Source organism: Gopherus flavomarginatus, chromosome 8 (assembly GCF_025201925.1).
Source record: "Gopherus flavomarginatus isolate rGopFla2 chromosome 8, rGopFla2.mat.asm, whole genome shotgun sequence".
NCBI classification, from domain to species: Eukaryota; Metazoa; Chordata; order Testudines; family Testudinidae; genus Gopherus; species Gopherus flavomarginatus.
In genome coordinates this window covers 99,759,968-99,775,485 of record NC_066624.1, presented here as the reverse complement: position 1 = coordinate 99,775,485, position 15,518 = coordinate 99,759,968, and the positions used below count along the sequence as shown (strand labels likewise).

General features: G+C 45.1%; 2 protein-coding genes across 3 annotated transcripts in view; both read left to right on the top strand.

Annotated features, from left to right (window-relative positions):
• Nucleotides 1-15,518, top strand: part of NCEH1 (neutral cholesterol ester hydrolase 1) — an 824,131-nt gene that overhangs the window by 117,741 nt on the left and 690,872 nt on the right. The gene's annotated exons all lie outside the window — the stretch shown is intronic.
• GHSR (growth hormone secretagogue receptor) lies at nt 13,722-14,510 on the top strand. Its single transcript, XM_050966158.1, has one exon. It carries the CDS (start codon nt 13,722-13,724, stop codon nt 14,508-14,510), a length of 789 nt encoding a protein of 262 aa, XP_050822115.1.

Below are 15,518 nucleotides of genomic sequence, written 5' to 3'. Positions count from 1 at the left end.
CCCAAATTAAGGGGGAGCACAGAGGACTGCTCAGCCCATGCGCAGACATTTCCCTAAATGGTGAAATGGTGTGGAGGAGACTGGGCTACTTCCCTCCTACCCCCACGACGTAGAATAGCGCACTTGGGGAACAAAATGTGCATTTGTACTCTGCACTGGGAAGTCTGAGTAAGGATGGTACCTCCTGGAGATGCCATCCCACAACAGGCAGGTAAAGTCCACACCAGCGCTACCAGGGCAGTGCCTAAGTAGTACAACATATTTTTATTGCACTGGGTCCTAGAGACCTCAGCCCTATGTGCCCGGCACTGTACAAACAACAAAGCTGGTCCCTGCCCCAATGAGTTTACAGTCTAAGTAAATTCACCACAATGTTTGTTTTATTCCTGTTCGAATAAAGGACACACCTCAAACAGTGGTAATAAGGTAGGTCACAATCCTGCAACTTGATCCATGTGCCTGGAGCTCAGCACCCGTGCAGACCCCCATTAAAGCAAAAAGCAGAAATCTGGCAGAGTGGCTCATCTTGCAGCATTGGTGCCCAAGATGGTAATGACACCCACAGAACATGCCTCCAAAATATTTTGTGTGTGTTGCCTTTTATTTAAGGGTTCCTTCTTCTTGGTATTGTTATGGGAAAGGATACATAGGATCAGCTAATTGACCCTCACTATATACTTCACTTGACCTTCGCCATATTAAATTACATTATTATTTATATTGCTGTAGCATCCAGAAGTCCCAAACAGGCCCCACTGTGCTAGGTGCTGTATAAACATGTAAAAAAGCATAGTCCCCACCCGGAAGTTTTAAAGCTCATGCATGCTTTTAGATTTAAACCAATCTCTAAATATTAGGGATGAAGAGGAGACCTAATGCGAGGAGCAGATTATTCCACATTGCTTTAAGGTGAGATTTTTGCATCTTCCTCTAAAACATCGGATACCTGCCACTCTCAGAGAGAGGATACTATACTGGTGGGGCCATGGTTCTAATCCATTATGGCAATTCCCATACTCCAGAAGAGCATACAGATGAAGAAGTTACTGTCTAATTTGTCCTAGTCTCTCAAATCTGTAACATAGAAGCCTCTAATCATTTTCATTGCCCTTCTCCAGAACTTTTCTGCTTCTCTTTTGTTGCTCTAAAGATGAAATCACCAAAATTGAATGCCATATTCAGGGTTAAAAATGTACCATTAGTTTACATAGAAGCACTGTAAATTGTTTTGTTCACTCTCCTGATTAACACAGTCTAATACCGCCGTTGATTACGGCTGCACAGTGAACTCAACTGTCTAAACCAGTGGTTCTTAACAATGGGCAGAGGCCAGGTGCCAGGGCAGCAGTAGCCCAGACTCTGACCCTGGAGGCCTACTGCCCGCCCTGGACGTCTGACCCCACAGGTCCAGTCAGGAGCCCTGGAGCCCAGCCTCATGGATCCAGCTGGCTGCCTGACCCGGAACCCTGCCATGCAGCTGTCCTGGACTCCTGCTGTGTGCGGCTGGGCAGCAGCCCTGGATCCCCAATCCTTTGGGGCCAGCTGGCAGCCTCGACCCCGAACCCCGCAACTCTCCCACACTGAGCGTCAGGCAGCCTGGACCCCACCATATGGGCCAGCCTTTAGCACACAGCTGAGCTGGGCAGCAGCTGTGTGCTATTGGGCACTAGGCGGGCCACAGGTTGAGAACTTCTGGTTCTATACCAATTCCAAGATCCATTTCCTGAGTGATTTCTAATTCAGAATATCTCCAGGTATTTCTTTCCATTAATCTCTTCTCAAATACATATGGACAACATGAAGTTGTATCAGGAACATGATAGTAATGTTGTCTTACTGGTTATGGTCAGTGCATTGATTCCTGGTATTAGGGCTGTAATTTACAGTGTGCATCTGCTTTTTATGCAGCGTCTCATTTTTATAGGCTGTTCCTATCACATTTAGCATAATTTATATTCTTTCTCTATGATGCACATATTCCCATTCCACTGGGCAGGGAAGTTCTAAAACGTATGATATATAATTAGCACTAACAGCCTTAGCAACTGTTAAGGAACCATCATTTTTCACATTCTTACATGTGGATGTAGTCACTGATGATTTTATCAGACCAAAGTCCACGTCACCTATTTCTCTCAAATGTACTTTTGGTTTTGTCTGGTTAGAACTCTTTCAGATCACAGTGTTCTCTTTTTTCTATTAAACCATCTGTATTTATTCCCTATAATCACAGGGTGATGACAAAGCAGATTAACTGCAGATTTCCATTTCTAGTGAACTCAGTCAGCAAGCTACTTCTCTCTATCCGATATGAGAAACAGATATACCAACAAGTAAATATGGCTGGGCATGATTTATTTTCCAATCTGAGCCTGAGCCTTTCGGCACTAATGCAATACAAATAAAATATAATAATAAAATACACGTCAGGTGAAGACCTCTAGCCCTTGTCAGTGCCACCTTCAATGGTTCAAAGTTTGTTACCTTGTGACTGCAAAGCTTTGTGGAAAGATGCTGTGCATCCTAACAATAGTCACAACTTTCTATTTGGGATGCCAAGGGAAGAAAATATTATTGGGTCAAATCCTGAAGCCCTTACTCCGGCAGAACTCTCACTGACTTCCGTAAGAAATACAATAAAATCTTCCATTACTCTTTTATGCCGTAAGTCATTTAATATTATCTCTAGATTTTTATTTAACTGAGAGTAAAAATCAATGTTGATAAATTGGAGAGGGTTCAGAGAAGAGCCACAAAAATTATTAAAAGATTAGAAAACATGCCTTATCATGATAGACTCAAAGAAAACAGTCTATTTAGCTTAAAGGGGTGAATTGATTACTGTCTATAAGTATCTACATGGAGAACAACTATTTAATAATGGTCTCTTTAGCAGGGAAAGGTTTAACACGATCCAATGGCTGGAAGTTGAAGCTAAACAAATTCAGACTGGGAATAAGGCATGAATTTTTAACAGTGTAATAGACCACTGGAATAGTTTACTAAGCACCATGGTGGATTCTCCATCGTGGACAATTTTTAAATCAAGATAGGATTTTTTTTTTAAATTATGTGCTCTCGGAATTATTTTGGGGAAGTTATACAAGCGGTCAGACTAGATAATTGCAGTGCTCCCTTACGGCCTTGGAATCAATGAATCTATGCAGTACAGCCCTGACCAAAGAACCACAGCCTCCCTCTCCAGCTTAGTGAGTAGGAAGATAAGTGATGGAAGCATTAGTATGACATGGCCTATTAGCGTAATGGATTAAAGCACTGCAAAGAGGTAAAGTTAAATTAGTGGTGCTACAATAGAGCATCACTGCTTAAATAACACCATTTCTAAGTCTCTTTGCAGATGTTTACCTCCATGTAAACAATTGTGGAGTCACTCAAGGATATTGTTTTTTTCATCATCATGTTAAAGTACAAAGATTTTGTTTGTTGTTAGTTATGAAATGGTTTATTAGTACTTTAAAAGCATATGTCAGATTCTACCTGAGTGTCCTTAAAAGAGCCTTTCCACTTGATAAAATATATAATACAAGTCAAAACATATTCTGCCCTTTGATATAACCAAATATCTGCCTTTTGCTTTTCTGTGAATTGTTCTAGATATGTCATTTTTCAAAGGGAGATTTCTCCCTCCCAGTCTGTTTTTCCATTTTCTTCATCTTCCTGCAATAAAGCCACAATCATGCCATGTTCAGAACTTTCAACGATTCCAATGACAACAAACTGTGATGTAAGAAGCAGGAATTAGTACTTTAGTGGATGAAAAGAAAATGGATAAAACATCAGGGAGAAACAAATGGAAACTCTCTTGCAACCTTAACTCTAGTGCTTGCTGCACAAAAGCAGCACAGATATTTTGAGAATAAACATATTGTATGTAAATGTACATTGTTGTGGGTTTTTTAAATGTTGTGTCTCATTCATCCAGTTAATGGATAAAACAGTGAAAAAACAGTGCTTGAAATAAACAAAAATTAAAAATCTATGCAATTTTAAACAGTGATGAATTAACATTTTCCCTTTCCCTGGACCAGCACTAAAAATATTGCCCCCCTGCTGCTGCAGATAAAAGCAAGTAAATAAATATTTGGGATCTAAACCAGATTCCATCAAAGTCAACAGCAAAGCTCTTTGCCTCTGCACTACACAATTCCCAAAGTATATGCATGAATGCATAGGTCAACGGAGTTGTACCTGTTTACACCAAGCCTGAATTTGACCCACAATTGCCAAGTGCTCAGAGGACCAGCAAGGAAATCACAGCAAACACATGACCAAACCAAACGGAAACAAAAATTGTTATAAAAATCATCTGTGCATCCTCTTTGCTCAATCTCATATTGCTGCTGCCCTGGGTCTAGCCCTGATTAGGTAAAGCAATTTGAAAAACCCTTGAGTCATAATATTGTTTAAGCAACAAAGGCTGGAATGCTGTTAAATCCAATGAAATTTTGTATTTATGATCCAGTCATGCCATTATTCTACATAAATCAGTAAGAGTTCTGTGGAATGATTTCAGGATCAGGCCCATATTCAAGCTCCACCTATATAGATGCATCAAAGAGGGGATGCTGCCTGGGCACCCTCTCGTGGTCCCAGAGCAGCCCTGCCAGTGGTCCTTCGCCTTCGTTTTCCTCCTCACAAATCCATTTATCCATTCTCCTCCCTTCTTGGGCTCTGCTTTATGAAATTAACAAACATTCAAAATAAAGTTTTCAAGTCCGTCCATTCTCCCAGGCCTTTCTAACCTGTTGTATCACTTCCCAAGTTTCACGTTTCTGTACTGGAGTCCTAGCAGCCTCTGTATTGCTCACCCCCACCTACCTGGTCTCCTTGAGAACTCTGCAAGGCCAGCAATCCAGTTTCTTTCTGCTGCTCTTATGATTCCTGCTCAGATGTGCCTCCTTAGTAATCAGGGTTGGCTGGGCCCAGGCCTCTAGCTCTTAAGGTGCAAACCACGCTGGTACAAAGTGGCACAGACTTGTAAGCATTAAGTCCCTAAAACACGGAGAATTTCCCTGAGCTGTGTAGCATATCATAAGGTGATGTATAACATCTGAAAAAAATATGGATTTTTATCTATTCTATTGAATTATAATTGTATGCAACATTTTTCAAAATCAGGTATGCGCCCATCTTCCATTCCCTTTTTTGCCTAAAAGAAAAGGGGATGATTTAACCATATTTATATATAAGCTATTACATACAAAGGAACAAAGCTAAAAGAGCAGTATTTAGGTTGCAAAGTCAAGCACTCAACAATCTTAATTCTGCCCCCTGTGTTGCTCGAGCTTGTGCACTGAAAGAGGCTGGGGTCCTGTGGAAATAATAGCATGTGATTATGTATTTAAAGACTCTTATGATATACCCAAGGAGGCTGAATTAAGGTTGCACAGGCAAGTCATAAATTTGATATTTCCTAACTTTTGAGTGCTTGACTTTGCAAACTGAATAATATTTTTAACACAGTTGTTTTTGTTTTGTGTGTTTGTGTACAAGTGTTTGAGTGTGTAGGGGGGCTTCTTTAGCCTTCCCTTCCCCTGCCTCCACCACTGGGACTTGGAGAGTTCCAATCCTATGTAGTGCCCATGGGAACAGGGGGAATATGTGCGGGGGGGCTAAGAACTCAGTGAAATGGGGGTTGAGAGATGTGGTTGGGATGGAAGCGTGGCCTATTTCCTTCTCCATGTGGTGCACCCAAGGGTGACACAGGTTACTAGAGCCACATGATAGGTCAGGGGAGTGGGGAATCCAGCACACATATTCACTCCACCACCTGCCATACACACAACTGCTATGACAGCTCCCACCTATTTCCAGTACAGTGTCTGTCTGATGCTGAGGTTTTGGCAGCAGCATGTGCTCAGCTTTAGAATGTCCATGTGTTCCATTATTATTTAGGCAAGCTGTCACAATTATCCTGAAGAACAAAAGTAAGAGATCAGACATGGTGATTTTTGGCAGTTTTATACCTCAGCAAAAGCTGAGCAGAATTTCATGAGACAAAGTAAAGGCACGTTAGCAGCCTGAGGGCATTCTTCCTGCCAAGCATCAAAGGTCTGCTAAAAACAATGAAGGTGCAAAAACATCTCAAAGAAAATGTTGCAAGAATTCTTCGTATTCATGTAATGTGTTAGACAACCTAAATGTAGGGATCACTACCAGTTCCCCTATAATATAGAGCTATACGATTTAAATTAGCTTAGACACAAAATAATAATATGAACAGTAGGGAACAATCCTGCATTAGCAGTATGTGGACTGGATGATCTGTTCTATCTTTTCCATCACTAATGTCTATGATATAGAGTGCTTCAATCTACCTAAGGGATAACAAGAACTGATGGCAGGAAGTGGAAGCTAGACAAATTTATAATGGAAATAAGGCATAATTTTTTAACAGGGAAGGAATTAATCATTGGAACAATTTACCAAAGGTTGTGGCAGATTCCCTATCACTGGAAATTTTTAAAAATAAGATTGAATGTTTTTCTAAAAGATATGTTCTAGTTCTCCCACAGCTATTGGATCTGAAGCAGGAATTAATACAGGAAAATTATATGGACTGCGTTATGCAGGAAGTCAGACTAAATAATTACAATGGTCCCTTCTGGCCTTGAAATCTACGAATCTATGATGCTCAATAGGGTTGTCAGGTGTCCGGTTTTCAGGTGGAACACCTGGTCAAAAAGGGACTAGGCCGGTGGTGCGGACCAGGCCATTATAAGTCCAGTTGGCAGTGAAGTGGGGCTGGCAGACTCCCTGCCTGGTTCTGGGTGGTTCCCAGGAAGCAGACAGCATGCCCACTCCTAAATGCAGGGGCGGCCAGGGGGGCTTCACACGCTGCCCCGACCCGCAGGTGCTGCCCTGAGTGCTGGCTCTGCAGCTCCCGTTGGCTGGGAATCACAGCCAATGGGAGCTGTGGGAGTAGCGCCTGAAGATGGGGGCAGCGCAAGGAGCCACCTGGCAGCCCTTCCGCCTAGGAGTCGGAAGGATATGTCACCACTTCCCAGGAGCTGCCTGAGGTCAGTGCCACCCAGAGCCTGCACCCCAAACCTGCTCCTGTGCCCAAACCCCCTGCCCCAGCTTGGAACCCCCTCCCACACTCCAAACCCCTTAGTCACAGCCCAGAGCCCCTACTACAAGCCAAGCCCCATCCCAGAGCCTGCACCTCCAGCCAGAGCCCCTCACCCCCTTCCTGCACCCAACCCACTGCCCAAGTCTTGAGCCTCCTCCCACACCCTGAACTACTCCTTTCTGGCCTCACCCTGAAACCCACTCCCCCAGCCCAGAGACCGTACCCCCTCCCACACCCCAATCCCCTTCCCCAGCCCAGAGACCCCTCCCACACTCCAAACCTCTCGTCCCCAGCCTGGAGGCCCCTCCTGCACCCCAAACTCCTCATCTCCAGCCCCACCCCAGAACCCATACCTCCAGCTGGAGCCCTCATCCCCTCTCTGCACCCAACCTCCTGCCCCAGCCCAGAGCCTCCTCCCACACTTAGCCCCAGCCCGGAGCCCCCCTCCAGTCCCCCAAATCCCTCAGACCCAGACCCATCCTGGAGCCCACACTCCCAGCTGCACCCTCACTCCCTTCCATGCCCCAACGCCCTGCCCCAGCCTGGTGAAAAGGAGCAAGTAAGCGAGGGTGGGGGAGAGTGAGCGATGGACGGAGGGGGATGGAGTGAGCTGGAGCGGGACCTGGGGGAAGGGAAGAGGCAGGGGAAAAGGCAAGGGTGTTTGGTTTTCTCCAGTTAGAAAGTTGGCAACCATAATTAGAAAGGCAGATGAATAGAGAGGCAGCTAGATGCATGGAAAGATATTTCTTCGAATCAACCACCACGGATTTGCAGCTGCTTCTGGGGTGAAATCCAGCAATTGTCGAATAGCTCAGAGGAACATTGTGCTACAGTAAGAACTGAATGATACTGACTCCAACTGAAAGTCCAAGAAGAGTTTAGGTAGGTAAAACAAACTTAAGCAAACTGGAATATGGCCAGGATGCCGTAACACCCCTATGATTGCAAAAAGTACTATGGAATCTTCAGTGACTATAAGTGATCAGGGCTCTGGTATTATGTGTCATCTGAAAGAAGTCACTTTCAGAGGTATAATGCCCCAGTAGTGTGTGGTGCTTAGGCCCAAGTCCTAGACCAAGATCTGTAGATATTGGATAGTGACCCTAACAGATGCTGCAGAGTTAGCAATCTAGCTTTTTATCAACTGATAGTAGGAAATCACAAATTTTGGGGAATTGTGAATTCTGTGATGTTGGGGTTTTTTCTGTTTCCTGCAGCAAAAAATGCCTGTAGGTTGTCTGATTATGGAGATACTTATTATTATATAATTACTAACATAATGCTGCCCTGTTAACTAATGATGGGAAAATACCTCATTACTCAAAACCAGGTGATTGTCACTGTTTGGGGATCCTACTGTTCAAATTCTCCTTCCCCTAATACAAATGACAAATGCATCTCAGGACTTCCACTCCAATTGGCAAGACCCTCTCCTTCATCACTGCACAAACTTTAGTCTGGCATTTGGTGACCCCATGGTGTCTTTCAGACAACCAGTTGTCCCACTTCTCCATTCAGTCCCTTCAGAAAGTCTGATAAGCGAACCTATTCTCTCCCATTCCACCAGGAATCCTCAAAAGATGAGACATGTAAATGTTCATCTTGCAGTAAGACCTGTAAATGTTCACCACAGTCCCACTGTTACAGGTTCTCCATGTTGTGCAGCTAACGTGCCTCAGAATGTACAGGGAAAAGAAGCTCTGTGGACACTGTCACACTGTCATTAGTAGGTACAATTTACCAGTTTCTACAACATTATAGAAGGGAGCAGAGCTGCATTTGGTTTTGGGTATCACTCTTCATACAGAAGGGACAAAATCTTGTTCCCATTTAAGCGAATGGGAGTTTTGTCATAGACTTCAGTGGGGCCAGGATTTCACCCCTGGTACCCTTAAGCACTTTACTAAGTAGTTGCCTGATGGTAGAGGAAGGGATGGGGAAACCAGTGGCCACAAAATAATGCAAAAGGGAACAGGACATGCTTAAAAGGTAAACTTAAAAGAAAGTGATACATCTGGGATATTATTATAGGGAAAATCTATTTCTTTCCGTGCATGTGTAAAGCAACTACATTAGAGCCTCAATTTTACAAACAGACCAGTTACATGAACAATTTTTCCTGACTGGAAAAAAAATCACATAACAAATGTGGTGCTGATGAAGAACAAGTTGACCTCCCTTCACATTCTGATGCCTTCAATGCACCTGAAATGGCTTTGCAGTGGTTTGAAGGACAAGAAGAAAGTGATGCAGTTAGGCAGCAGCATACCTACAGTGATTTGGAAATGTTAAATTGTATGTACTCCTCAATCTCAATTAGTTTGTAGAAAGGAGTTAGAAAGGAGAAAGGGTAGATCTACTGTCTGTTAAAAAGTCAAGTGTTCTATGAAGTAAGGTAATTTTCCAAGCATTATGCACTACATCATTCCCTCCCTCAGAGCACTTATATTCATACAAATGAGGACATTATATAGACATTGTATGTATTCACAGGGGATATATTGTTGAGTTCAAATGACTTTAGAGATTCTTCTGGGTAAACATTTGGATTAGGGAAAACAAATCCTGAGGGTTCAGATTCAAGTTTGCTTGGTGTCTGCATGGGTCTAAAGGAGGAGATGATGTAGGGAACCAAGAAACAATTGCAGTCCCTCTTAGCACCTCCTGGGGCATAGCCAGGAGTGGGATAGGAGTGATGAGGAAGAGCCAGGGTCATGTCAGGCTTGCCCTGTCCCACAGCACAATGGCCAGTAGAAATGTAGATAGGGGAGAACATTGAACCCCTTGAAGGCATGTAGCATTAGGCATGCTCCCACTGTCCACCTGAGAGCTCTGGGAGTTGGTTTGCCATCCCAAAACTCCTCCTGCATTGCCTTTGGCTAGTGCTCATCGGGCACAATATGGTCCTTGTATTTAGGAGCACCTCATAGTTTGGGAAGCATTGGGTTAGATTATATATAACAGTTCCAAAGTACCCATAGGCCAGAAAGGACTGTGACAGGAACACATTAATCAGAGTCTCAATATATGTAAATAATTTCTGAGGGTAATTACTGTAGCTGCAGTGTATGTATCCTCACTAAATTTGTTAGTTTCCAAGATGCCATAAGTACTCCTGTTCTTTTCACTATGCACTGTATTCCTAGATATACCTGCTAGTGAGGGACTCTAGTTGCAAAAATCCCTTCACTTTATATAGCAGTATTATAAAGTTTCTAGGTGCCCCGTAGTACCTTCCATCTCTGGAGATTGCAGTGTACTTTACAAACTTAATAGACAAACTACACACAGAGACCATTTAAACCACCAGTAAAGTGCAGTCACCTGTAGGTCAAAATGTAGCAGCTGTTCAAGAGATCATAACCTCCCTTCACAACCACTGATGTCAGGAACTGAAGAATATATCTTATTCAGTTGAAAAACTGAGGGGAATCTAGACAGCCCCAGAATGTACTTAATAAGCCAAGAGTATTTATCTAGGACACTATTCTAGTGAAAAGTGTCGATACCTCAGTTAGAAATCCTTTCCTAAAGATGACTTGTAAACAAACTGTAGAAGATATTGGGCCAGATTCTCAGCTGGTTTAAATCAAGCGTAGATCCACTGACTTCATGGAGCTGCACCAATTTACATAAGCTGAGGAACTGGCCAAAAAGGTTTGTTTAATTAACATGAACCTCAATTTTTGTATTCACTATTCCTAACATGAACTATTTGGTGATACGTTGACACCCAGGGCCAGTTGTTATTTTGCAGCACACAATGGTCACTTGGAATTTCATGGTAGCAGATCACCCTACTCTGGGGCCCATAAACAATTCATTCTAGCTAATGGCAATAAAGAGCTTGTGACACACATTTGGGAAGTCTGATTCCACCCTTCTAACACACACTAGATTCTCTCACTCTCTAACACACAACTAGTTTATCATGATACATTTCTATCAGGTTTGTCTTGAACAGACAGCAATATGCATCTAAAAGGAGGGTTTGTTTTAAAACCAGAATTTGTTCCTGGGTAAACACAATCCTGCTTCATCACTAAGGAGCAGAGAATCCCCCAGTACAGTGGGGGAAAAAACTTCCAGAGCAACAGTAGTTCCTTCCTTCCTTGTATGATTTGCTTTTAAAAGTTTGATTTCACAAGTTCACTGCTCAATGTCATTAAACTACAGATCTGAATTAAGAGAAGAAAACATCAGACTGCCTTGTTCCTTTACCAGGAGTCACATAATTCACGTACAAATTCAGTCATCATGTCATTTGCACCCTAATGTGTATCCTCCTCTTCCTCTTGGGAACCCTCTTGTAACAAGCTTAGCAGCAAAAACAGCAAGACACATTCACTGTGGCCCCAGGCTGCACCAGGTTTTTACTGCACACATTGAGGAAACAAACTAACCTAAACCAATACCTAAGGAAATATCAGAAAGTTAGAAATCAATTACAAGAACTATCAGCTCCTTACTGCACAGTTTTACACATGCAGATTTGATCTGCTGGACAAAATAATGTAGCCCAGGTGGTTCTTTTCTTCTCTCTGGCCTCCTTTCAGCAGCTGCGGATCAGTTGTACTGCAGCTCTTCAGACATTGACACATGGGGCTTCTTTCACTGACCTCTAGATTTCTTTCCCTGAGAGCTTGGGCACTCTTCCTATCCAACACTGCTAACCCAGCACACAGCATACACTGTCTGCTCCACTCCTCACATACCCATTTCCCCCTAAAAAATCCCAAACTTCTCTCTCTCCCCCAACACCTTTTACACACTCTCTCTTCAGAGATACTAACACTTTGCACTGAAGCACACTCACCCGTTTGGCACCCCTCATCGGCCCACCTTCCTGCCTAGCACTTATACACTGTTTGCACGTACACACACAGACCCCTCTTTTCAACCACACTGACACCTCATACACATCCACACATTTTTTTCTGACACATCCATGGTCTGTCTACAAACCTCCTCACACATAGCTATTTCTTTTCTGGCACTTTTGCACACTCTACACTGACCTTGTCATGGACAATCTACCTTTATAGTCACACTCAGCTCTTGGTTTGGCTGAAAACCATTGAACAAATCTGTAAACCCAGTATACGATGGAAACCTCTTCAATACAGGGGGTGCTACTGCACCCCCAGAACCTCTAGTTCCAGCATACCTGCTCTCTCCTCTGACATCAACACACTCAGTACACCCTTACCTGCTGACACTGACATACACACAATACACATCCCCCTCTGACAGGACACATATGCATGATACACCCCTCTCCTCCGACACAGACAGACACACACCCTCCTCTGCAACCAACACACATACAATATACCCCCCTCCGACAGGACACACACACACAATACACTCCTCCTTCTGACACTGACACACACCCTTCTCTGATGGTACACACACAGTGCAGCTCTCTCCTCTGACAGGGACACAACCCCTGTATACCTCCTCTCCCTCTCTCTCTCTCTCTCTCACACACACACACACACACACACATACACACAGCACAGCCCTCTCCTCTCTGACACACACACATCCTGTACACCCCCTCCTCTGAGACACACACACACAGAGTACAGCCCTCTCCTCTCTGACACACACACACACCCAGCACAGCCCTCTCCTCTCTGACACACACACACACACACAGCACAGTCCTCTCCTCTCTGACACACACACACACCCAGCACAGCCCTCTCCTCTCTGACACACACACACAACCAGCACAGCCCTCTCCTCTCTGACACACACACACACACACACACAGCACAGCCCTCTCCTCTCTGACACACACACACACACACACACAGCACAGCCCTCTCCTCTCTGACACACACACACACACACACCCAGCACATCCCTCTCCTCTCTGACACACACACACCCCCAGCACAGCCCTCTCCTCTCTGACACACACACACACCCAGCACAGCCCTCTCCCCTGACAGGGACACACCTTTTCCTGACACAATCACACCCTCTCTCCTCACACACTGGCTCCCTCCCCTCCCCCGGTCCCAGCGCTGCCGGGATCTCCGCAGAGCCGGGGGAGGCGGGCTCGCCGCCAGGGCCACTGGCCCAGGGGGAAAAGGGCGGCGCGGGGCCGCTCCAGCTGTTCCCCCCGTCCGCACCTGCGAGCGCAACAGCCCCCCGGTCGCAGCCCGGCGGCAGCGGAGCAGAGCGGCTGCAGCGGCGGCCCGGTCCCGGATGGCTGGGCCGGCGGGGATGGAGCTCGCAGGGAAGGTGAGCCGGGGAGCCAGAGGCAGGAGCAGTTGCAGGTACAGCAGAGAACGGGACGGGGGCTAAAGCTGCTGCTGCTGAGGGGGCAGCCACCGATGGGGCGCCGGGCACCTGCAAGCCGGGGGCGGGTCTCGCCCCTGGTGCAGAGGCCAAGCGAGCTGAAGCCAAGGGCTGGGGGTGCAGCCGCCTGTGGCCGAGGGGTGGCTGGCTCGGTTGCCAAGGGCTCCATGCCCCCGTCTCTAACCTTGTGCCGCCCGCCTTTGCTTCCTTCCAGCACCTCGGCGCCGCGGGGCTGCCCGGGGCGCGCTGAGCCGCGGGGCTGCGCGCTGAGCCGCGGAACCCGCCCGCCCCCGGCCCGCGCGGACTAGGCGGCAGGATGTGGAACCAGAGCGGCTCGCCGAACTCCAGCGCGCGCCTCCCGGACTACGAGAACGACACCTGGCCCGAGTACCCCGTGCACCTGTTCCCAGCCCCGGTGCTGACGGGCGTCACGGTCACCTGCATCCTCCTCTTTGTGGTTGGGATTCTAGGCAACCTCATGACCATGCTGCTGGTGTCCAGGTTCCGAGACATGCGGACTACGACCAACCTCTACCTGTCCAGCATGGCTTTCTCCGACCTGCTGATCTTTCTCTGCATGCCCCTGGATCTCTTCAGGCTCTGGCAGTATCGCCCCTGGAACTTCGGAGACCTCCTCTGCAAGCTCTTCCAGTTCGTCAGCGAAAGTTGCACTTACTCCACCATCCTCAACATCACAGCCCTGAGCGTGGAGAGGTACTTCGCCGTCTGTTTCCCCCTCAAAGCAAAAGTAGTGATCACCAAAGGGAAAGTCAAGCTGGTCATCCTGGTCCTCTGGGCCGTGTCCTTTGCAAGCGCTGGACCTATTTTTGTCTTGGTTGGGGTTGAGCACGAGAATGGAACGAACCCCTTGGACACCAACGAGTGCAGAGCTACGGAGTATGCGATCAAATCAGGGCTGCTCACCATCATGGTCTGGACCTCCAGCGTCTTCTTTTTCCTGCCTGTGTTTTGCCTGACTGTGCTTTACAGCCTTATTGGGAGGAAAATCTGGAGGAGAAAGAGAAAAAACATGGGACCAAATACCTCTATCAGGGACAAGAACAACAAACAAACTGTGAAAATGTTAGGTAGGACTTTATATTAATTCTATGTTACTGTTGGGCATGTGTGTGTCAGAGAGACATTGATGGTGCTTTTAAGTGGTCACTAAAAGTGAAGTATTTATCGACCTTTTTTACGATATGGTTAAAGTTTATAGCAGCAATATAGCAAAACGCTTCACTGTCTGTGACTTATACTGGCGTCTTGTGCAAAATACTTGGGCAGATATTAATATATCAACCTCTGATATTGAAAATAATAATGAAAAATATGAATATTACAATCGCTATTACACTGAAAATTCCTGAACCTCTTTGTAAATAAGTTAAAGGTACCAAATGCCAGCTCGAGGAGCATTTGTGTTTATCCATAAAACCAAACCCTTCTGAAAGCATGACATCTGGCTGCAGGGGAGCTAAACGAATAGATCGATGCATGTAGAGAATTATGAGAATGTCAATTTATTTAAGCCTATTGATGAAAACTAACAAATATAGTTAATTAATGTAATGAAAACTAAAGTTCTTACTAAGGAATATTCTCTTTTAGAGTCTGTGATTCTGCTCCCATTGAAGTCAATGGCAAAACTCCCAGAACAAGACCAAGTCATTAGCCCCTGTCATTTTTAATTTAGTATGTTTAAATATTTTCAGTAAAATAATATTTGCTTGTAAAATATTAACCTTAACATACAGATGGACACATCTTTAACCCTAAAGAATCTGACCCCATAAGCACTTAATGTCAGTGAACAGGCATCCCATATATGGACTAGATCCACTAACAGAAAAAGGTAACCCTTTCTGGCACCATCAGTTTGAAAAAAATTACCATCAGTTTATTGATAGAAAATTACAAATTCTTGTATTATTCTAGCAGCATTGATCCTGTGCAAGTAGTCCTTTCACATATGAGTTAGCCCAGTGATTTTCGTAGGTCTATTCATGTAGGTAACTTTTTTCTCACATGAATAAGGTTTTGCAGGAGACAGCCTGACTTTACTAAATTCAACTAAGTTGGAGTTATTGGCCAAACAGCTGCACAGTTTGGC